At 37.9% G+C, this 25132-nt stretch overlaps 1 protein-coding gene across 1 annotated transcript; it reads left to right on the forward strand.

Moving 5' to 3' along the window:
• On the forward strand, positions 1-24442 carry rxfp2a (relaxin family peptide receptor 2a; the record flags this gene model as incomplete). The annotated part of the gene is made up of 17 exons (XM_079447927.1): positions 1-136; positions 350-427; positions 1109-1217; positions 1990-2061; positions 10671-10742; positions 11485-11556; positions 11940-12011; positions 14043-14117; positions 16859-16930; positions 18035-18106; positions 18282-18353; positions 19453-19524; positions 19624-19695; positions 19784-20013; positions 21876-22286; positions 22440-22658; positions 23058-24442. 17 exons carry the CDS (start codon positions 1-3, stop codon positions 23321-23323), a joined length of 2172 nt encoding a protein of 723 aa, XP_079304053.1. The 3' UTR covers positions 23324-24442.
• Between the last annotated feature and the right edge of the window lie 690 nt (positions 24443-25132).

The raw sequence follows: 25132 nt of genomic DNA on the forward strand, positions 1-25132 counted from the left end.
ATGGCTAGTGGGGCGTTGGCAGAAGGATGTCCCCTCGGCCAGTTCCCCTGCGGGAACTTAAGTGTGTGCTTACCCCAAGTCCTTCAGTGTAATGGGCATCGAGACTGCAAAAACGGAGCGGATGAAGAACACTGCGGTGAGCCTACATACATTTTCCTGCCAGTATTTTAGAATCCTGATATCTCCCCCGCATTGATAGACGTAAAGCTGGTCTCAATTATAAACCATTTCTGAAATGAACGGTTTGGAATTGGGAATGAATTTGACATTGACTTCACTTTAGCAAATGCAGTAGTGACACTGATGTAATCTGTTTTCTTATACAAAGACTCAAATTGTCTTTCTGCAGGGGACAACAGCGGATGGGCGGACATCTTTGATCGCACTATTAAGAAGGCAGAGACACAGGACCTTCCTAACGATTGCTGTGCGTGTCCTGGTCTTGATCTACTTACATTTGGAAGAAATAATACATTGGTTTAAATTATGCTTTTGTGGGGCTTTTCCATCATGGAATACAAACTAGTCCAAAATGGTGATGCAATTGGGAGCCCGACATATTTTTTCCACTTGATGAATTTAAGGGATAGTTTACCCCAAAATGAAAATTCGTTAATCATTTCACTCATTCTCATGTCATTTCAAACCGCTATAATTTTCTTTCTTCTGCAGAACACAAAAGAAGATATTTGGAAGAGCATGCTAACCAAATAACAATGATCTCCATTGACTTCCAATGTATGAACACAAACCATTGAACCAAGATATTAATTTTTTATGTTTTTTAGTTTTGTCAGGGTGAAAGTAATATGTACTTGTTTATTATTTCAATAAATTATTTGGGGTGAACTGTCCCTTTAAGAAGCATAGCTATAAACAGTGAACTTGCCCCTTTCACAAATGTTATTTTTTATTTATTTAGCATATTTTTGCATTCCCCTCTTACAAAGACTTGGTCAAAAACTCCACACTTAAAGCTGCTGTGAGTTTTTATGACGTTGTTAAAAGAACCCGGTGGGGAGTTTATCTGCTCCCATATTCCATTTGCCTTAAATTACGCATTACATCAAGGCAAATTAATTTCTGTTTGTATGTCGATCATGTGCAGATCTGCAGCAGTACCCGGAGAACTGCGTCTGCAGACTGAAGACTGAGGTAGAATGCGTAGACGTCAACCTCCACGCCGTGCCCGTTCTCTCCTCCAATGTGACTTGGTTGTAAGTACATCGTGCCATGAACCATCCGCAGAGTTTTATTCTTCTGCTCCCATAGGGGTTATTAACCTGTAGTTGCAGAAGAGTACAAATGTGACTTCAGTAAGACAAAAAGCTTAAAGAGATAAAGAACTTTTTTGTGCTCGAGCAGAAGCAGTAGAGAGAGTTACGTGCAAGGCTTTGCGTGGGTCTTTGTTTGAGTTTCGGTAGTGGTTATTATGTTTGCATAGTTCTAGGTGAGTTATTATGGTTTTGATTTATCATGTGTTTTGCTATGTGACTGAGATGTTTGGCATCGTAAAAAGACATTTAGAGAAAATGTATGATTTTGGGGATGCTTTGGGAAAACAAAGGAATGCGGGATAATTCATATCAGCGGCCACTTCAGTTCTGTCCAGGAAAATGCATTATTTTATCACTATGCAATGAAAATGATAAAAAAATGAGGCATTAAGCATTCAGGCTTTCCCTTGTAATATAACAAACATGGGTGGCGGTTCAAATTAGGCTTAAAAAAAGAGAAAGATGCAACATCAACGTAATTAAAGAATTTGTGAAAAAACATTCAAATGGATTTGGATTGCTCACACAAAGCTATCAAACAGTTTTTGAAGATGTTATATGAGAAAGAACAAGCCTGTTTAATTTTGTGTTGTACAGAAAAAAAATCATACAGGTTTTGAATATCATAAGGATGACAGAAGTTTCATTTTTTTGGGTGAATAAATAGTTTAATTACTCTGACAGTAATGCAGGGCTATTTATAATTCAACAGGTCTCTGAAGAGCAATCGGATCAAGAAGCTGGATGATTACATCTTCTCTAAATATTCACAACTGCAGAGACTGTGAGTACCAGTCGGTCAAGTGTAAAAGTGCAACATCATGAATAACCACCAGATTCAGCCCGTATATGAATGACTTTCAAAGAATCTGTTTTTTTATGCACTGAACTCTCATCTGTTTTACTCATAGCTTCAGTAGGAAAAAGTAAGCAATCCTATTGTACCAAAATCATTTCTCAGTGAATTAAAACTTTTGCTGAAAACTGATTTTTTAAATTTTGGGGCACTCAGTGAGTTTTTACTCGCACTGACAACTTAATATATAGATGCTCTAAAATACCTCAGTCCTGAGAACCTCACTGAGGGAGATTGCTCATAAACAGTTTCACGAGTTCGCCTAGCAGATAATAAAGTGGGACGGATTAAATGCGTATTTGGTGTGCTGTCCCGGGGAGAGTGCCCCGAGGATTCCTCCTGAACTCGATTCACTTCCCCGTTGAGAGTGCTCCGGTCCCAATATACTTTGGGTTGAAAGTGGGTTGATGGTGAGGAATCTGCGAAGGTGGGATGCTGCGAAAATGTAGGATGATAGGATGGTTGGTGTGGTTGTTTATAGGAAGCCGGCTGGTTAAATATCCGTGCGCGTTCCTCCTGAACTTTGTTAATAAAATATAAAATGCACATTTGCGTGGCCATTCCTGAAACTTCCTCTAGTTTACAATGTAACATAATGTAACGCTACAGCTAGTGACAGTCGTATTGCCAGCATACCTGTTAACCCTCCCTTTTAAATATTTTCCTATATTTCTCCCATATTTTTTATCTTTCTATAAAAAATCATACTGGGGTAGATGATATGTTTAAAGCAGGTGGCAGTATAGAACATGTAACATCTGCAGAAAACGGCACCGCCCGAAGGAGAAGAAGAATAGCGGCAAAAGAAGAACAGCATCCCGAGGATGAAGAAACGTAGAGAGGTCCTTTCTCAAACAAAAGGCTTTGTCGGCTGCTTACATCATAAAGAATGTCTTATTTCAGAATATTACCAATTATAAATTTGACTATTATTCTTAGTTAAGTAAGTTTTGTAATATGCCAATGACTTATGAATCTAGAGCTCAGTTAACTGAAATAAACCAGGTTTGATTATGTATCCAGCCTGCAATTGCGACCTTCGGATGATTCAGCCTTCTGTTTGAGAACGGAAGAGAATGCCCCAACCAACACAACAACCCCACTAACAAAAATCCCACAATCAACCCCCCCTGCTACTTTCCCGTATTTTGGTTCCCAAATGTTGACAGGTTTGTGTGAGACGAGTGTGTAGTTTTGACTGGACAGTTAATATTTATTATTAAGCTCAAAGGTACAAGTTGGAAGTTGACATAATAGCTTAACGCCAATAATTTTACAAAACACTTTGACCATAATACACACACCAGAACTGAATGCGGTCTATTTCATGTACAAACACTCGTCCGACTTTCTATGCAGGCACTGGTACGCCTGTGTGCCATACCTGTCGACATTTGGTTACCAAAATCCTGGGGACCCGAGATCGCGTTGCCGGGTGGGAACGTTTGGGTCCGGGGGCTGTTTGGAAACGTTTTATGCTCAAATTGTTTACTTCCGCATCCGAGAATAAGATAAATTATATATTTTTTGCTGCATTCAAACTATTGTTCCAGAAGGCACAGAAAAAATATTTATGAAAATAACTGAAAACATAACTAATATTATATTATATTTATGTCATCTTACAAATGTATTTTCTTTATTACAATCTGTAAGACTTTTAAATGCAATCTGGATTCAGGAAATGCTGCTTTGGCATCACTGTGACCTCAAACATAACAGGAGGGTTAAAACTGTAAAATAGTTTAAATGACATGTAAAGTCAATTAGATTTTAGGCCTACTTAAAACTATAGGATATTCATTTAAGTTATTGGATATTTCATTGTGGGCTCTTGTTTCTGCTTGTTTCCTTCATTTCAACATTATCATTAACTGTCTAACGACAGTCTAAAGAGCCAGACTATTAATAAAATCGGTGATTTCAGCCAGCAGTTGCCATTTTTATTTTAGTTTTACCCGAATGGAAAGTGGCTGATCCGTGGGTGAGCTGTGAGAATACAGTGGCACCTGAAACGCCTCCAATTTTAGCCACTTTTCACATTCACAGAGGATCAAGTGACATAAAGTCTATAAAACCGTCACAATGGTGTGCTGTGAAATCACACATATGTCCTCAACAGGAACACTTCTGAATTAAGCCCGAGAGGAAACCATTCCTATAGAAGAAATTGTTTTTACACCTTCATAATATGCCTTTAAAAGAATAGGCCAAAGCTAAGGCTCCTGTTATACAATGAGAAAACGTTTGCTTAGGTTAGGCTCTTGTCTTCATCCGAACTTTGGCCAAACAAACCAAATGCTGTTCAGATGGTTTGAACCATAGGTTTTAAACGCTTAATGCCATTACTGGGTATAAACAACGCAATCATCCCTCTGTCCAGAATTTCCACCTTTGAACAAACAAGTCCTGTATAATCACCTCAGGCGTATAAACATTAGATTTATTTAGTGTAAACATGAGACAAGCGGGCTCTTTAAAGATCGAGAAACTCATGCAGACGTTGCACGGTAGTCAATGTGACACAGTAGGGCCTATTCGGTTGGTGCAAATGGGGCTTATACTTCAAATATATATTTATATATATATATATACTGTATATAAATATACTGCATCATGGACACACCTCATAAATCTATTCACTATTATAGGGTGCTCAACCACTTATTTATCATCAACTCACGTGGCACACAGATGCCAGTGGATTTAATGGTGGAAAGCAACTTTCCTCGGTCCAACATGTCTTGAAGAAAGAGAGGATATCTGGACCAGGTCTGAAAATCTGCTTTCTTGGCAAGAAAGGGGTGTAAGAAACTACTGGAAACCGCTCTAGGACTCTCAATGTTGTAAATCACACTCTGAGGCAGACCACTTCCACTCGAATGGGACCCATTACGGGACGGTCTCTGAGGTTCCAGCTCTCAACCGGGATGTGAAAATCTGTAGTGAGCTGGCGATTTGGTTTGAAAGACACAGACGGTGTAACGGTGTCAAAATGACCCTGAAAACACTTTTGTGAAGCACAGACATTTGCGTTTGTGAACAGTCGATGAGTGATAATTTGTTAAATTGGAAAGTTAGTCAGCTGTAGAAATGAAGAGCAGGTGCGCTCAAGTACGTTGTTTATGCTTAAGCAAACAGATGCAGAATGCGCATTACGCAAGGATGCGTGTATCTGCCAAACATCTTTCCCCTGTACCTTAACTCTGTGTTCCTGTATTGTTTAAAGCATCTGATTTTGTCCCATATAGTACTGGAAAATGATTTCATATGATTCATAAAGTGTAGAAAACATGATATGCCAAAGAATCAAAGGTAATGTGTGTGAAGCCATAAACAGCTGAATAAACTTTATTCAAACTGTTTTGCAGAGGCTCAACCTGAGTCGCCAGACCCGATACTTTGTCGTAAAGATCAGAGTTACACGTAATATTTTAAAATCATGATGAGAAAAACTTGTGGTCAGGAGGATAAAATAACTCTTAAACTTCAAACTAACACAGTTTATCACTGTAGAACCAAAAAAGAGACAAGAATATGAGACTTTTGGGATTGTCAGTGGAATGTCAGTAGGGAATGGCGAGTATAAACTGAATGACAGTTGTTCTGTCTCACAGCAGGTTACAGTAGGTCTATTGACTTTTACATTATACAAGCTCTTTTTTTACCTTTTTGCTTTGTTGAATTGATAAGGACATTGTAGGAGCTCATTTTGAGCTTACATCTTGTTATTTGATTCGTCTAAACACCAAAGGTGCCAGAAATGCATGTGACTACATGGGATTTCAGTAGTGTTAAAGTGAAAGTGCAGTCAAAAATAAAAAATCTTTACTAACCCTCTTGTCATTTTAAACCTATAAGACTTGTTTTCTTCGGCAGAACAAAAAAGGATACATTTTGAAGAATGTTATTCACCGGCACCCATTCACTTGACATTGTTTTTTGTCTATAAAATGAAAGTGAATGGGTGCTGAAGTTGTTTGGTTACCAACTTTCTTTAAGATATCTTCTTTAGTGTTCTGCAGAGGAAAGAAAGTCATACAGGTACTATACCTTTAACAGTAATCTGTCCTGTCATTTGTTATAGTTTTTATGAATATAATGAAAACGATTTTGTATCTTCCAAAAGGGAAATTGCTTTACTATATTTCATAACAGTAGTTTTAAAGGTCCAGCAAATTACATTTGTCCATTTAGGGCTAATGTAACAACATGCCGAATTCCATGCAAGGGTACCTGAGGTGTATGTAGATAGAAATATCTAATTCTGTGGTAATTAAACATAACGCTTCATTTTGGTATCTTTTACCCCTCTGAAGACATTTTTATGTACATTACTGTATATTGCCTTTCTGCCAATATCCTGTATTTGCCTGATGAAGGTCATGAGACAGAAACGTTGTAATACTAATGTAATTGGCAGGATTTCTTTTCTTTTGTCAATATCCTCCAAAAACCTACACACAGCAACTTTATGTAATATGATCAGATTTTCTCAGTCACACACTTCATCCCAGCATGTTCACGAATGCTTTAGTACTCCCCACCGCTAAATTCCCCTTCACACCATTGAGAGCTGATAATGTTTGCAGGTAAGAACTCCAAAGCTCTGCTCTTCTCGACAGGTCAGCATGTCCCTCAGACCAAATCCTGAGGAAGACATTGCGTTTTACTTCAATTGCACATTCATTTACGAGCACTTCTGCAGAAAGGGCCTGCTGACATTATTTTACATCTGCCAAATTTCAATAATAGGATCTGGAGAGAGGCAATTTATTGAATTACAGTTGCCGCACATTACAAAAATTGTCTTGGACGTGTCTCGGCGCGTCCAGTTCTGTGCATTGACTGTGAAATTCTTTTCAAATAATACATAATTCCAGTGCATGAACATCTTTCATTATGACTGTGCTGATCTGGGTGCAATGTTGATAAAGTGTGCGAAAATCTAAACGTGGTCTTACATTCGATGTAATGAAATTCAGAGCTATCTCGCAGAACTTGGACGGTACAGTCTATTTTTCACGCTATGAGTGAATCTCCGGCAGTATAGTGGAAATGGCATTAAATTGCCACATAAGCGTTCATTCAGTGAGTTTAATGTATTCACTATTAATGCAGTGCCATGATATTTCTTTCTTTTAAAGGGCCTTATTATCATTTTATTTGAGGTCTGGATATAATGTGTTCAAGGTTTGTGCATCAAAACAGTTATAAATTACTTTTACATGTTAAACGTTTGCTGTCAGGTTCAATATGGTTTCGTTGATAAAAACTTTGTTCCAAAGTCTGCAATACATTGTGACAGGATCACAAAACATTCCCTGCTGTTTCGTAGCTTTTCTCATTTGTAAACCACTTAGGATAAAACAATACTTTTCCTTATTTATTTATTCTTTCCTTTTTATATGTTAACTATTCAGACTCAAACAATAACATCATCTGCTGGTACTTTAAAATAATAGGATCTCCTCTATTAACTTATTACAAATTCTTTAATGTCACTTTCTGCAAAATAAATGAAGTATTTGGACGTTTGTATAAGTGATGTCTACTTTCTGACACGTTTTGGCAGCACACTAAAATATTGGATTTAATTTGATATTTAAAATGCAAAACAAATCGTTATCGATATTTTTATGCTCCTAGTGACTGCTGAAAAAGTAGCCCGTTTTACGTTTACTCCAAAAATATGTTGTTTTACCTTTTGAAGTTATAATCTTGTTGATACTTTTGACAATTGCCATTCACTTGACCCTTACCAGTTGTGGTAACTAGGCGTCTGCTTTAGTTTATAATAAAGTTTCCAGCCTGCAGGCAAAGCACAATTGAATTGTATTCCACCAATGACCCTTAATTTTTGCAGCTCTTAAATAATTTATGTTTCTAAACATGCTGCTAATGTAAAACAGAGAACAGGAGCATCATGCCAGGGATGTTACAAGGGGCTTTTAGGAAAAGTCTAGGATTTGTTTTCCTTCAAGATCAATTGTAGAACATGTCTGTCTATCTGTCTAACTCAAAATTCTGCGATATTTGAACCCACCGTTGGGTCAAATACAAACATTGTCTCAATAGTTGGGTTTGCTGGCCCAACATTTTTTGAATGTTCTTATTTATTTCATTATTTCATTTGATAATCAGTTATCTGCCGATTTAGTATTATTATGGAGTTATGTTTTTATTGTGATTTATTTAATTACTGTATTAAGGAATACATAATTAAAACATGATTTTTGTTATTTTATTATGCAAATTAACTTCATAATATAACCATTCTAATCAAAGTTCAATACTTAATTTTGACTTCCAGACATTCATGTCATTACAAGTATAAGGACATTCCAAATCAGTTTTGTTTCTGTGGCGTTTTCCTCTTAGTGAATTGTGCAGAAAAGTTTTACAAAAAAAATACAAAGTATGCAAAAAAAGCTCTTTAAAACTGCATTTATAAATGTTTCAACAACTGCCCTTCTTTAAAAAATGTCTGGCAACTTTGTCAAGAACTTTAAATGCCGTCACCATCTGCAGTATCTGACTGCCAAGAGGGATTTGTAATTAAGAATTCTGCTGGGAATTCCCGCTGGTATTAGTGAGAACTTAATGGATCATGAATAAAGGAATGCTTTCTGCAATATCCAGTCAACAACACATGCCAGGGTTCGAAATTGAGGGGGGGCTGGGGCGGTCCCTGACCCCTCATTAGCCTTATGGGACACCTCATAAAGTCTAAAATAATGTACTTGGGGGTCCCCTGGATTTCCATTAAAACTAGACTACTAAAAAAAAATTTTTTTTGTCAAATTTTCACGCTTTAACAAAACACCGTTGACTGTTATTTGTCCATATTTCATAAGACTCAAATTAAAATGACATTTTTATCTGAAAATGGCCTATCCATGCATGCTCAAGCGTGCCACACAATGTTTTACGAAGACATGTACAGACAGAGAGGAGAGCTGAGTGACCTCTCATATTGAAAGGGAGATACGGGGGGGGAATAGCTAGGCTAAGGGAGTGAAAATATTTTATTCTCCCCAAGAACATTGCGTTGCAAAACTTTTGCGTTTCCCCAAGAATATTTGTCTTTCCCTCAGATAATGTTCGCATTCCTCTGAGATTATTCTGCCCTCCCTTCTGCAAACATGAGCTCCGACTTTGACGAGAGGGGTAACCATCTGCTCTCGCCCTAAGGAAATGTTTTCTTATACTGCATTGGTTCATATGGATTATTTTCATTACTGATCTACATTATCAGGGGATGAATCAGGTTTAAACGCTTCTGCATTCGGTGACTGGCAGCACTGTACAGACAGCCACTATGACTTTGTGTCCTCTCCCTCACTCGCTCCAAGGAATTTTTTATTAATATTCCAAAAAAAGTAAAAAATTTACAGTAAGATGGATAGCACGGTCACTGCAAAAACTAATATATTAATTTTAATCTCTCCCTCATGTGGATCTCTTTTAATGGATTATCCACATTTGAAGGACATTTATGCATGTAATGTGGCCAAATTACTGTGATCCAATCAGGTGATTGATGCTTTTACTGGCAGCTCCGTCACAACCAGGGCTGGTTAGGGTGCCCCACAAGAGCTTTGACATAATACGATCTGACATGGACAACTGGTCCCAGCTGTATAGTTTAATTAGGCAGCGCTGTTTTGTTCCATTTGAAGTGTTTGGCCTTCAATTGTCACACCCTCGGTCTGATCGGCCAGGTTTTTTCTGTTTTTCCCTCTGTGTATGTTCTGACAGTTCCCCATTGTGCGCGTCTCCGCCCCGCCCCTAGTTTTCCCATTCACACCGTTGTGTTAACACTGGTTGCACATTAGTTTAATCCCCTTTCCCTTTATATTCCTTCTTGTTCCCTCGTCATTGTCAGAGCGTTATGGTTTATCCCCTTAGGTTTGTTCCTAAGTATTGCTCTAGACTTGTCATAGTCTTGTTTCTCCCGTGTCTGAACATAGTTAGAATTACTTGTCTCCGCTGAGATCTCGTCTTGACTCCATTGACATAGTTCCTGTTCGCTTCTGTCTTCACCTACCGTTCTCCATGGCGTCCCGCCTGGTTCTCTGCTCGACGACACACTACCACACGATGCCGGCCACTTCCTTACAATGGCTCGCCTCTCACCACTGGTTGGATGCTTGGCCGCTAGTCTCACCTGGCACGGTCTGCCCATCAGAGATATTGTTTATTGACTCTTTGCTCGGTTTGTGATCTCTGGCGAGGTCTGCCCATTGGAGAGACTGTTCACTGACTTTTTATTTGTGTGTGTTCTCTGGCTAAAAAAATTTTGTTTTCATTGACCCACGCAGTTGAGTCCCATCTCGTTCATGACATCCATATATAACCCATAATATTTGAAAAGGGGCCGTGGTTAGTTTTAGCTGTTTAGCTACAGAAAAGACCATTCAGGGCTCACCATAAATCATTCAGATTTACGTTTTTAACCGGTAAATGATCGCTCCTATACAGTTACATACCAAAAGATTTGATTCGTTTTTTATTCCGGCTTTCTTTTATAACAGCTTTCTCCAGAACAATCTCATTCACATGGTGTCAAACCGTGCCTTCAGTGGACTTATCAATCTTACAAAACTGTGAGTATTCATCTTTCCCTCCTTTTGCTTCAGACCAAAAATATTGAATCTGTTTCGCCTCCTGTGAAAATCGAAGCATTTTCGATTGTGTGAATTCTTAACATCAGCTACTCCATTAAGCCACTCCGAAAGTGTGCAGTCTTTGGAGAGGTGCTTAGACATCTCCAATGAGATCTTAGATGAGAAATGGAGGTCTAAGATTAAAGACAAATGAGATTACAGTATGAGCTCAGTGATTCTTCTTCTGTGGCCGTAGAGTACAATGATATCATTTGGTAGATAAGGCCGAGTTTGAGCGGTGTGAAAGGATTGTTTGCAGCTAGCGTACAGTACTTCTCTTTCCTATCACACGGCTCTGAGACCTCTTTAAGGACATACTGAAATGAAAGATAAGCCTAGTTTTTGAAAGATAATGTCAAATAATGCTATATATCATTGGGTAAAGTCACTCTATTGGGACTGAATGATAAATGGACATCTTATTCGTTTTTTAAGGCTGGAATTATGCTTCTCTCACTCTTTATTTATTCGATATAAAAACATCTCAGAAGGACCAAAGTCTGCGATGCCGAAATGGGCTTTGCAGTATTCGTATTCATTGAGAATTTTAATAGGGCCATTTATTACCTTTATGTAAGTAAATCGATCCTTTGGACAATTTAATGCCTTACCTTGACAGCAGGATGGTGCCGTTCATCATTTTAAAGTCTTTGTTTCTAATTAAATGTCTTCTTTTGTGCAGGTTTCTCAGCAAAAACCACATCACCTATTTAGGGCCCGGCGTGTTCAGAGATCTACACAAGCTCGAGTGGCTGTGAGTATCCAACACAACACATTGAACAGATTGGGAAAGGGAAATTAAAGTCTTTATTGATCTGCATCAGATGTTGCATCAGATATTGATTGCATTTGACATTACAATTGAAATGGTCTGGTGTGTGGAAAAGGGTTGCAGAAAAGCTCTGTTTTTGGAAATTTCCACTTAGAACGTGTTTTGCATATAGAAACAAATTTCTGCCGACATTTTTGCAGATTGGCCAGCGAAGAAGATCACTTTCCTCCTCTGGATCCTATTCTGTGATTGTATTTTGCAACAAATCTCATAAAAGCTTAAATGTGACATTCGTGCACTGTGCGCTTATGCTTAACCTTTTGTTAGCGTTGTTTAAACTCTTTTATGTTTGTGTTTGTCCCCAGTGTCTTGGATCACAATCCAGTTAAAAGCATAACCCACGACACCTTCAACGGATTAAGGATCCTGACATTTCTGTAAGTATCTTGCTACTTAAAATATTTGCCGTTTTATGTAATCCTCTTGTTTTACAGTCCTCAGTTTTTGTAGAAATATCAAGCTTAGTTTTTTTTTAAATATGGACCGCCACAGCCCAGTCAGACGAAATGTGAATTGAAACCATTTATAGATTTTTTCTTTTTGTTTGTAATTCTTGTTTTTGCTTCTCTTTGTCTACAATTTCTGTGTCCTTAATCAACACGCTGGCGCAATTCCCACAACCGTTTCCGATATCAAAGGTGCCCCAGCGCACCTGCGTTTAGCAGTACATTTGCATCCGCCCATCAATTACAGGTATGACCAAAGGAATACAAATGTGCAGGTAGCTGTTTATGTAGCGACCCAAGTGATCTAATGTTCCCATTTTCGGCTAAAGCCTCACTAAGGAGACACGGTTTGTTTTAGTGTGAGAACCGAAACGAATTAAGCTGTGATTCAGATCTTAGATATGCAACAGACTCAACAGAGCCCAGCTGACCATTCGGATGAATCCTGTTCAGTTGTGTGGTGATGCAAGAGACGGCAAAGGCACATTTTACACTTTCGATTTCAACACGAGGATTGTCGGAGGGCCGTTGTACAGTTAGTAAGAAAATCATTATCATAGGCCCTCATCAGAATGTCTTTAACATCCCTGGAAATGTCCTCAGAGGAAATATCTCGCCACTTTGCAATAACTGCCATGACAAAATTGACTAGAAACTAGTGGAACTTATTCTCACGACTAGCCTCTGTTCATTTTATACTCTCTGCATTTTATTCACGTTCTCTTGATATCTTCACATTTTCAATGTTCTCTTTTTTGATGTGTCCTTGTTCGACTTAGTTTTAATGAGTTTTCCGTACTGAGTTTCGGCAACGGTAGAGGAATATTTAGGAATTCTGTCAATGTTTACCCGCTCTTATGTTGTTCCAATCCCACATTATTTTATTTCGTCAGTGGAACGCAAAAGAAAGAATCAAAGACATATAGATACCTCTCTAGCTCTGAACGAATCCTTCTCGCAGCTTGCTGAATATAATGTAGTCAATGTAGTCTCCTATGGGGAAAAAAAATGTCATTGAAGTTCCACCACCTTAATGAAAACCAGGGTGCTCTCCAAACTAAAAACAGATATTAACCATCTCTACAAAGAACAGGCCCTCATGAGATTCCATTTCATGAGTGAAGTTATGTATCTAAAGTTATCCCAGAACTCATGAGATTATACGCTTGCCCAAAATGTTCGCTTCAGTTCAGTTCGCTTTGTGATACACGTAATAGCTGAAATAATGCCGGCTGATCTCTGGAACAGCTTTCAGTGGCCTGGCCCTTGCTCTGTTTGCAATTTGGTCATTGCATGCAAAAGCTTAGCTTGTGGGAGTATTTATTTACACAGCATTGTTTTAGAGTCCAGCAATGCGTCCATATCAGAGAACCTCAGGTCTCTGAAACACTAAAAAGTATTGAGAAAGGTAGACACCCAACAAAATATATGTGGATTTATTGTTCATTCAGGTCTGTTACACAGATTTTGTGTAACCTTTTTGAGATTCTGCTTTGTGAATTAGTTACATGTCCTTCTGCATAACAAGCACTCCATTAGTCTTGCATTTATGAGCACAGATCAAATTGTTCTCTACATTTACATAATAAGCCCATTTTTATATTTGTCTTTTGGGTTAATGGTTAATTTTGTGCTGTTTGGTGACTAAACGTGTGACATTTTTCAGATGTTTTCATGAATATATTGGTTAGTTAATAAAAATTAAGGACTTGTTTTACAAGCTTTAAAGCACAATTGATTATTCTCGTAAAAAGGAGGACACCTGTCATGCAGCACACAGCTAGACAAGCAAAAAAACGTGATTGTTTTACCCTTTGAAATTGAGTTAGTCGCATCTGTAAATGCTGTATGGAGTTGTTTGTTTGTTAAAGTGCCGGAATAACAACATTCAAGGCTCTCGCTGCACTAGTCTGGAGTTGTGTTGCTGTTTGAATTGAGGTTTCATTTTTGTGTTCATTTCAGATCTATGGTGAACACGTCCCTGATGTGGCTGCCCGATTCGAGTCTGTGTCAGCACATGCCCTTGCTCAGCTGGCTGTGAGTACTTCCTGTCACCTGACCCTTTGAACGGTTTTACAAACACAATAGTGGAAAAATCACATTTATCGTCTTATCTTGCACAGAATTACTGTATGTAGTGCTTTAGACAAGCGAACGCACTTGTAATCACTAATCGATATTAACAGGATCCTGCATTTCTGTGAACATAGAGCTGTTTGGACAGATTTAGCAGGAATTGAGTATATTCGACTTTGAATTCACCCAAAGAATGTAAATGTTTTCATCATATTCACCCTCAAGTTGTTCCAAACCTATATACATTCATTTGTTCTGTTGAACACAAAGAAAGATATTTGGAAAAATGTTAACAGCTGACATTTCCGGGACGTCATTGACTACCATAGTAGAAAAAAATATATAACTGTTGCTTTTATTAATTCTTCAAAAGATGCTTTTGTGTTGAACAGAACAAAAAAATGAAACAGTAAGTTTTCCTGCTATGGTAGTCAATGTTGCTTAAATCTTTCCAAAAATCTTTCTTTGTTTTCATCAGAACAAATAAATGTATATAGGTTCGAAACAACTTGAGGGTGAATACGATGAAAACATTTACATTCTAAGGTGGAGTATTCCTTTAAGGGACTTTGAAACTGAAAGCTTAGCAAAAAAATGTGTTTGTTCATGTGCACAACTATTACTTAATTATATTGTCTGAAGCGTAAGACGTAATATTTGTATTCTCTCATTGCTATCAAACATTTAAGCAAATCTGTTACTGTAATGGCTGTGCTATTGTCTGTGTGTCCTTATCTGTGTTTATGCACATGCCAATTAGTATGTTTGTCATCAGTCTTTCTGGTTTATCTGAGCGGGTCGTTCTAATAATAACAAGGTGAGAGAATCGGAAACACTTACTTGATGGTCCATGAGTTCTATACAGATGATATGATACCACATCAAAGTCCTAAATTTAGCTAACCCTATACCTAATATAAATATTATCACCTAAAAAGCACAGATTTCCAACTAAAGCCTTGTAATAGTCTGTATTTTGGTGCTTTTCTCTCAAAGGGTTAGCATCCCTGTTGCAAAATCCCATTTAAGGCTGCAATCTTTTTTTTGGTTATTAAAGCAAGTACATCAAAAATCAGTGTTCAAAACCTTCTCCTTACCTTACCCCGAATCACAACAGTTGACATAACAATGATTTATAAGCTGGGCACGATTTTGTGGAAAATGTCTGATGTAATTTGACTTCAACCCACATAAATAATGTTGTAGCCTGCAATTTTGTGTTTTAAACAGAGATGGCGATAGAAAGACAAAAGTCATAAAGTGCAGCTTTAGAGAAGAGGGAGGCTGCAGACTTGGAGCAGTTAGATCCACGGCCCAGACAGTTTTACGGTCCAGGCAGTTTTACGCCCCTGTTGTTCCTGATGCCTGAAAGACTGTCCATCGGAAAGAACTACGTGCATTGTTAATTTTCATATCACAAAAACACAAAATTTTATTGTTTCTACTAGGTTATAGAGGGTATGCATTGACGTCACTTTCCTCCCTGTTGAAAATAAACAGCATATGTGGGTTAGGTAGGTTTTGATGCTGGTTTAAGCTGGTCACGTACTGGTTTAAGATGGTCATTTGCTGGTTCAAGCTGGTCATGTGCTGGTTCCTGACACATGACCAGCTTGAACCAGCACATGACCATCTTATACCAGCATCAAAACATACCTAACCCAGCATGTGCTGTTTTCTTATTCAAAAGGGCTGGCTGAGGAGAATAGGAAAAACAAAGAAACCGGGACTAAAATTGGTGTTCAGGTGGTAAAGTGTCGACACGTCCATACCCTCTATTAAGACAAACAGTGAATATCTACAGATATTTTAAGCCGTGCAGATCACTACACTGTCTATCTTATAAGTAGTGTTACTATTTAAATTCATAAAACAGTTATTAATTTGTAAGTTTCGAGCATCGATTTTATGTTTTTTTCCCGTATATATCCCAACTGGACAAATCAGCAACAACATGGACTTAGAACTGCCTTGGTCGTAGATCTGCCTGCTCTAAGTCTGCAGCCTCTCCATATAGGCTTTAGCTGGTACATACAGCTGTGATTTAGACAGTCCTTAAGTTCATTACCCATTTTCTCTAAACCAGCTTGACCTGTAGCTGGTTTGTTGCTAGTCCAAAGATGGTCTACCAGCTTGGCTAAAACCAAATTAGACCATCTAGAAACCAGCAAACATGGCCATATAATGCTGAATTTCCAGCTGTTTTTTTTTAGTTATCCAACTGAATTGAGTAACCTATAAACCACCACACCATGCCCATTTTTGAGCCAGAAGTGTCATTTGTGTGGATTTTTGAGCATCTCTCTTGCCATAATGAGTACTTTGAACGTCTGCGAGAAAAGCACCGCTGTAATTATAGTCAGAAGGACAGTGGACATAAACAGCGCCGCTGTGATTTTAGTCGTTTCCGAGGCGAATGGAATTGCAATGAGAAACTCTGCGTTGATTGACAATTTGCCATCTGCTTGTCCAGCCCGGGGGCGCTAAGAGAAGGTCCATCAGCAGCACAGTCATTCTGTTCAAATGAACACTTCATGCCTGTGGCTTCACATTATTTATGTAGTGGTCACGTCTTTATAAGTAGTGGTCAAATTTATATTTGTTGTCACAGGGCAAAACTTTTCAACGTTCATGTCCTTGAAGTCGGGTTTGTGATTTTAAATTAATAGCTGTTTTGCTTGGCTTTTTGGCTCTCCTCACAGGGACTTAGCCGAGAACCATGTTGAATTGCTGAATTATTCCACTCTGATGACCTGCACCGCACTCACTGTGCTGTAAGTGATTTTGCATGTATTCACCCTCAGCCGCAATGCACTGCAAAATCGTATTAGTTATGTACTGTACTTTTATACGTTCACCAACATTGCATTTTATGATGGCAACAGGGCAAAGAGTTGATTTAATAGTCAATAATAAAATGTGGTAAAGATGTTGGTTTTGAATCTTTTTATCAGTTTTTTCATCTGTAAAGGGCTAGATACCACACTTTTTAATCCAGTATATATGCCAAATGAATAAATGTAAATATGCAGTTTTACTGCAATTTTGCTGCAGATTACTTTCAAAACTCAATTTCAGTAGAGGTACATACCAAAGTAATACTGAAAGTTTTGGCTTCAAAAGTTATTTTGATGGTTATTGCTCTGGAAGAAGGATATAGTTTACTGAACACATTGTCCTTTTGTGACAACGTGCCCCAATTGGGAATAATGGAACCAGATTTTAACCAAATTTGTACAATTTTGGAAACACAAAACAATTGAAACAAAACCTACCAGAATGTTGAAAATAGAGGTCTGACCAACTTTTCCTGAGCCTTTAAAAGCTAACTATTTTTATCAGTTAAAAAGTAAGCAGTATAAAAGTAGGTGAATCTAATCCCAGTATTTTTAAGAACACCTCTATATTTCAAACCTAATCTTATTTGTAGCCACACAGTTTATGTTTTTTCTCCTAAAACTGTTAAGAAATAAAGCCGGAGTATCCCAATGGCGACAGTGTGATGACAAAAAGATTTTGTTCGTGTCATTGTCGCATTATGTGGACAGTCTGACATCTATGACAATGTCCCCCCAGATGCTTCCTTAGGACTCTATTAGTACACTATTAAGATGTGCCATTCTCTGCTGTAAAAGATGTAGGAAGGTGTCAGACACATCTTAAATGAGACTTGCAGAAAGAGAAGGGGATCTCTGTAGATAGGGTCATCTTGACCTTGCCAGAAAAATAAGATAGAAAATGCAGCAAAACGCAGCAGGATTTAGGGATCATCTGGCTGTTTCATGCCACAGTGGTTGTTTTTGAGCCTTTCACACAACACAAAATGTGTTCTCATTGGAGACTGATATTTGCTTTGTCCTCTTTCTTTTTTGACACAGATCATTACATGACAATCAACTCATGACTCTTCCAGAAGTCATGTTTAATTCTCTTGGATCTTTGGTTGAACTGTGAGTATGGCAGGACATAATCTTGAATGGGATGCATTAATGATCCTGTGATTTGAAAGTAATAACCGTATTTGTGTGTTCTGCGCTCACATTATACTTTGTATGCTAAAATTGTCCTTGACTGCGTATTGATTGTACTCATCTGATTGCATTATTTATTTTTCTTGTTTTGTAGAGATTTGTCTTGCAACAGAATCTCAGATCTTCCTCATAACACTTTTAAGAGTTTAAAGTCTCTGTATAAACTGTAAGTCATGCTTACATCATTCATTGCAAAACATTTGTATTGATCAATGCAAACAACACAATGATTAACACATTATGCTATAAAGTACACCGCAGTAACTTTTCTCAGCAACACTTAGTTCATCAAAGACTTAAAGGAGCAGTGTGAGATTTTTTGGATGATCTATTGACAGAAATGTAACATAATATACACAACTATGTCTTCAGATGTGTCTAAAGACCTTACGTAATGGAGCGTTATGTTTTATTACCTAAGACTGAGCTGTTTCTATATACATAATCCGTGGATCCCCTTGCATGGAGTTCATCATGTTGTTTCTACAGTAGCCCTGAATGGACAAACTGCTTCGACAAAGAAGTGAAAACATGATGACATCTTAGTCCTGTGCCAAAAGAGAGGGGTGGAGTGAGCAGTCGTTTGCAATTCGTGAAAACCTCACTGCTAGATGTTGCTAAATTTCATAATCTGGACCTTTAAACTGGTTAAAATACACCAGAGGCACCACCAGCATCCGAAACAACACATTCTTCTGACAACCAACCTGATATTCATAGCAGAGTAGTTCACTTATAAACAAACAAAGAAAAAACGTGTTATTATTTACCCTTTCTCATGTTCTTCCAGTTCTAGATGCTTTTATTCCTTGACATTTACCTATTCCTCAGGGCCAAAACTCAAGATTTTCAACACAATCTCAAGGCAGTTTGTTACTTTTTTGATGGCTAATTTATATGAATTTGTACATTCTCATTTCTACATTTTGTATAATATGCTTTTGTGCCAGTGACGGTTTAGCCTAGGGGTGTTGCTTGATTTTAGTTTTTCCAATAATCATACATTTTTGTATGAGTCACATTTCACAGATTTATATGAATTAGCCACCTCGTAAAACAGTTACGAATTCTTGCGAGATCAGGCAGAGATTGTTGCGAATTAATAGTGACCAAAATTCCTATGAATTATTGCTACGATCTGTTTTTGTATCGCTAGACCTGCGTGACAAAATCCAACGAACAAAATAACAGCATAGAGGTCTGGAACAACGTGAGGTTAACACTCACAGAATTAAAATGTCCGGGTGTTTCTTTGTTATGTGCAGGAATATCTCTCACAACCCTTCACTCCACATTCATGCCAGTCACTTCGTTCACCTAGTCCAACTTCAGTCTCTGTGAGTATCATCATTGCATTACCTGCCCTTCAAAGAATGTCTTGTAAGGCACTTTTAGTAGCTGCAAGATGATATACAACGTTCATTTGTGTTTAACAGAAGTCTGGAGGGCATTGAAATACCAGATATAGAGACCAAGATGTTTCTTCCAATGGGGAACATGTCACACATGTATGTATTACCTTCTGTTGTCGGGTCTGTTTATTCATCTGCATAAACAGGATGTTCAGGTGGTGATCTGTTTTTGTCTTTTTTGTAGATATTTTAAGGATTTTCAGTACTGTTCCTATGCCCCGCATGTTCGGAAATGTAAACCCAACACAGATGGAATTTCATCTGTTGAAGACCTGTTAGCCAGCCTGGTTCTGCGGGTGTCCGTGTGGGTTATGGCCTTCATCACCTGCTTCGGGAATCTCTTTGTTATAGGAATGCGCTCATTCATTAGAGCGGAGAACAACCTGCATGCAGCCTGCATCAAAGTCCTGTGTTGTGAGTCACTCGCACACACTCATATAACGCTGTCATCTATCAGTAACACTCTCGTAAAAGTCCATATGGCCAAAATGAAAATCACTCCAAAAAAGTTTGGCCCGACATGCAGCAGGAACAAAAAAGAGATTTTCCTGGAAGGAAATGTGCGGTCTATTGGTAAAGCCCTCATCAATGGGGTATTAGCGATAATGCCAAGCGTAACAATAGCAAGGAGAATTTATCTAAATAATGAAGACTGACAGTAAGATGTTATGATTTAATTTGCTTTTGTGTCTGTGTGTATTTGTGTGTGATTGATTGTTAGTTCTTGAGAGTGTTTCCAAAATGACATTAGGTCTCAGCTCTTTGTCTGTTGTGCTCGTCCTATAAATAATATTATACATTTATGTTTTGTTTCATTTTAATGGGAAAGTTAACAAGCTGTTCCGCGACACTATCACTTCCTGATGTATTAAACAATAAACACATCTACCAATACTGCAGTAAATCTATCACAGATGTATTTTGTCCGGGCATCAATATGAGCACAAGGATAGATGCCTGATTTCACAAGATTAAACAATGATGGCCATTCACAAGGCAAGTAACACATTGGCAAGACAACTTTACTAGAAAATTGTGATTTCAACCTTTTTAATCTACAGCCCTTTGCTTGGCAAGATAACACGTGCTATAATCTCTGTCTATCTAACCCCATTTTTGGCCATATCATTTTAATAAAAAAACTACCGAATTTCAAATCAGTTGAATAACTTTGAATCAACTAATATAAGATATTAAATAGAATATCAAATAGTTTTCTTTTATTTAATAAATATGTTTTATTTTTATAGAAAATAATGGTTGATGATTTCATATGCAGACAGACAGATTCATTGATCTCTTTAAAATGTCTTTGTAGTATTTTTTATATATAATACATTTTATTTTTATGTATTTGAAATAATTATCGATTTTCCAAAATGCCATTATGGTTGAATTTACAGCTGGATTGTTCGGTAAAATCTCGTTTGAAAAAATGTCAAAAATGTCAGATGTGATCTTATCATCTTATAATCATTTCACGCTTTAACATCTGGCTGAACTTTTGAGAACTTCCATGATGTTCCATAAAGATTCAAAATTTCTCAAATGATCAGTGTTTTCCGATAATGTGCAGTCCTGGAGCAGTCATACGACCGTATATTTTTATTGAAGTTAATGAAGAATGGTACGTTTATACATTTTTTCCAGAATCAAATTCCCTAGTCTCATAAGCATTCGTGACAGCTGGAGAAATCTGGAGCTTCCTTCTGACTTTCTTTGAACAACAAGGAAATAAGCAGCTGTCAAATATTTTGGCAAAGAAAATGTCTTAAACAAACTGTCAAGCAAATTCACACTGCAGACACTTCTGGTCAAATAGTGTCCTTGTTTTATATATAGAGAGTTGTTGCTGTCAAAATTAATATGCAATACAAAAACTGATGCAGCTGAGATTTCACTTTCACACTAAATTTCATTTTTAAAGTTATTTACTTTTATATAATAACAACCAACGTGTTAAAAGTAGATATGAGACCTGAAACAGCCACCCTGCTATTAGTACAGTTTTATGTTTATTTATAATTTGAAGTGTTGCTTTTTCTGTGAAGCTTTCGATTGATGACACTTCTTTTTAAGAAAGCTGATCCACCGTAGTGCGAAATTCACTTTAATTTATTGTTATTGTATGGTTTTGAACAATGGTTAACAATGGTTATTGTTTTTGCGTTGTTCATCCTTCCAATCTGGCAGAATAATGGAAGGAGGAAGCAAATACACACACTTGATTTAGAATAGGCTACATTATTCTGATGGATTTTCTTTAATGTTTTCAGTTGCAGACTGTTTGATGGGAGTCTATCTGTTCTTCCTGGGGGTATTCGATGTGAAATTCCGGGGTGAATATAACCGCAACGCTCTCATCTGGATGGACAGTGTGGAATGTCGAACTATTGGCTTTCTCGCTATGCTTTCCTCGGAAGTATCTGTTCTCCTTCTTACCTACCTGACACTGGAGAAATTCCTAGTCATTGTCTTCCCATTTATCCATCTGCGACCAGGAAAGATGCAGACAGGGTTGGTTCTGGCCTTCATTTGGATTTTGGGATTTGTAATCGCAGCTGTTCCCTTGCTAAATGAAGACCTGTTTGGGAACTATTACGGGAGAAATGGAGTTTGTTTCCCTCTGCACTCTGATAGGCTGGAAAAACCCACAGCAAAAGCTTACTCCACAGGGATATTTCTCGGTTTGACATCTTACTGTCTTTTCACTGATTTGATGTTGATAAATTATTTAATAAAGTATGTTCATTCTGAAATAATACTTGGAAATCAAATGAACTGTAAACGTATTTAATCTGTTTAATGTGTGTTCTGAAATGTGTATTATTTATTCACAGGTCTAAATCTGGTGGCCTTCTTGGTGATTGTAGTTTCCTATTCCAGCATGTTCTGTTCCATTTATAAAACAGGCATCAATGCCACCGATGTCCGAAGTCGGCTGCACAAAGACGTTGCCGTGGCCAACCGCTTTTTCTTTATTGTGTTCTCTGACGCCCTCTGTTGGATACCCATATTCTTGGTCAAAACCCTTTCTCTGCTAAAAGTTGAAATACCAGGTATACACAAATAAATCTGCAGCTCATGAATATGCTTTATATATTTGCTTCATATTTAAAGCATAACATTTATGGCATTGTGCCTTAAAGGGACAGTTCACCCCTAAAACCATTCTGTCATTGTTTATCCAACCTTATCTTTCAAAACATTTTCCTCTGTAGAACTCAAGAGAAGATGTTTTAAGAAATGTGTCTGTGGTTTTGTGTTCATATAATGGAAGCCAATTGTGCCCCAAATTGCTTTGTCACACATCTTTTGTGTTCTGCACAAAATAGAAAGTCATACAGATTTGGAATGACATCGGGGTGAATAAATGATGAAAAAATGTTCACAAAACTTCACAATACTGAAATGCAATATATGTAAGTTGACATCATGCTTTATGTTTATCTACGCAGGAACAATAAACTCCTGGGTGGTGATCTTTATTCTGCCTATCAACAGTGCCCTGAACCCCATCCTTTACACCCTGACCACCAGCTTCTTCAGAGAGCAGGTGGAGGTCCTTCTTTGTCAATGGCAGCGTCGCTCCGCATCTAAAAAGGACCGTAAGAGTCTCACCAGCTCCACCATATACGTGGAGACCCCTCGAAATGCCGAATACCCAGCTAAAATGACAGTGCAGTGGTCGTCTTTGGCAGATATGGATAACCAGTATGGGTGAAAAAGCAGTCATTATCTTCATTCAGAACAGTGAATGATGGCTTTACCTGGAATACTCCCTTCTAAACAGGTTCCAGTATGGAAAGCAGCTCCTTTTAGACCTGTGGCTCTAGTTGCCTTTTTATGCCAGATATGAGCCTTGGACCCCTCCAGCATCCCCCCCCCCCACCAAACATCATATCTGGTTCACAGGCCTTGAGTTTGGCTATTCTTCATCTCAGAAGCTTTCGAAGATGAAAAGCAAAGTCTACAAAAACAAGGCACAATACTGACATTATTTTCGGTAGTGCAAATCTTTGAGACTTTAACAATGTTGTTTACACAAGGACAGACGGGATGGGTTCGGATATTGATTTCAATGAGTTATTTGTAATGTACAGTAAAGGGAATTTATGATAGCTTTGTTCTTTTTAGTATTTATCTCAGAAATACACAGATCTCCTTAAGTCTTGGTATTTTTTTAACCAACAAGTAAAAGGGCCCCAACTCATGGTAATGACATTCTCATTTAATAGTTTGTTATAGGCATTCCTTTTTTAAACAGTAAAATAACAGAAGCATGCAATCGAGAAAAAAAGAAGAGCATATCATTCAGATTCAGCTGTATAAAACCGCAAAGATTTTGTTTGTTCTTTGTCATTTTTTACAATAATGCGACAGCATTTTATTTTTTTATTCATCTGGACTATTTATAAGTTTGTTTTTTACACATCTAAAGATATGAACAATGAATCAAATGTCATAAAGACATAAATGTTAACATAAAACCTTCACTCACACCATAGACACTATCAAGCCATAGGTTTTGTTGTGGTTTAGACCATTTTTGTGTTTGTGTGTTTTTAAATTATGGTTATGTGTATCACACATGAAACATATTCCATCGTATGCTTTTGTAAAAAACTGTTATTGTATATAAACAGCACATGAAATGCCAGATAAACACTATTTCGCATTACCCAAAGATAAATGTTCTGGGCATCCAGCTGTTAGACCATCTGTACCCGATTGAAGACCTCACTTACAGTACATTTTAGACTAGATTGGGAGAGAAAAACCTAGTCGAAGTCATTTTTGATGAAATTGTGAAAGGAAATCTCCATTAAACACGTACCATTTGACGCCTTTGTCTCGGTTGTTTGGTACTGTGCACCTGTCAGTATTCAGCAGCATCCTTTCATGCGCTCCAGAGCCTAATGGACGGAGAGGAACAGACGGACTTGCATCGCAGCCAATCAGCGATCTCAATTTCTCCCGTTCTCTAAATACCTTCGCTCTGATTGGTCGCTAAGGGCGGAGCCGCACCATCCTCAGCCTTCTTCTTTTTCCGAGACCGATGAAGTGAAAATAGCACAATTCAGCGACGACGCTCGGATGAAGATATGAACGCATAGACTACTAAAGACAAACACGCGAGGTATGCTATTTTTGATTAACGTTTTTAGGACATAATCTTGTTTCCAGCGCGGGTTCGTTCGCCAAACCGTTTATATATTGTCGGCGAAGCTCTGGGAAAGGCCAGACTTCACACAGATTGTGTTCGTATAGCATGTGATAACCGAACAACAGAATTCAGCGTCATATCGTCCCGATTAAATGTCGTGGGTGCTTTGTGTGGTCTATCTGGTTGACATCGAATAAGAAGTAACTGTGATGGAGAAAGACATCTCCTGTGTGATTATAGAAACAATGTGACGGCAGACTCACTGGGTGCACATCCAAACCCAGTAACCTGCTCACTGTAGCAGATTTAGACTCGGCTATGATTCGCCACAATTTCCCCAAAATACCAATTATATATCCCCAAAAG

This window comes from Barbatula barbatula (assembly GCF_947034865.1).
Source record: "Barbatula barbatula genome assembly, chromosome: 24".
Classification (NCBI taxonomy): Eukaryota; Metazoa; Chordata; class Actinopteri; order Cypriniformes; family Nemacheilidae; genus Barbatula; species Barbatula barbatula.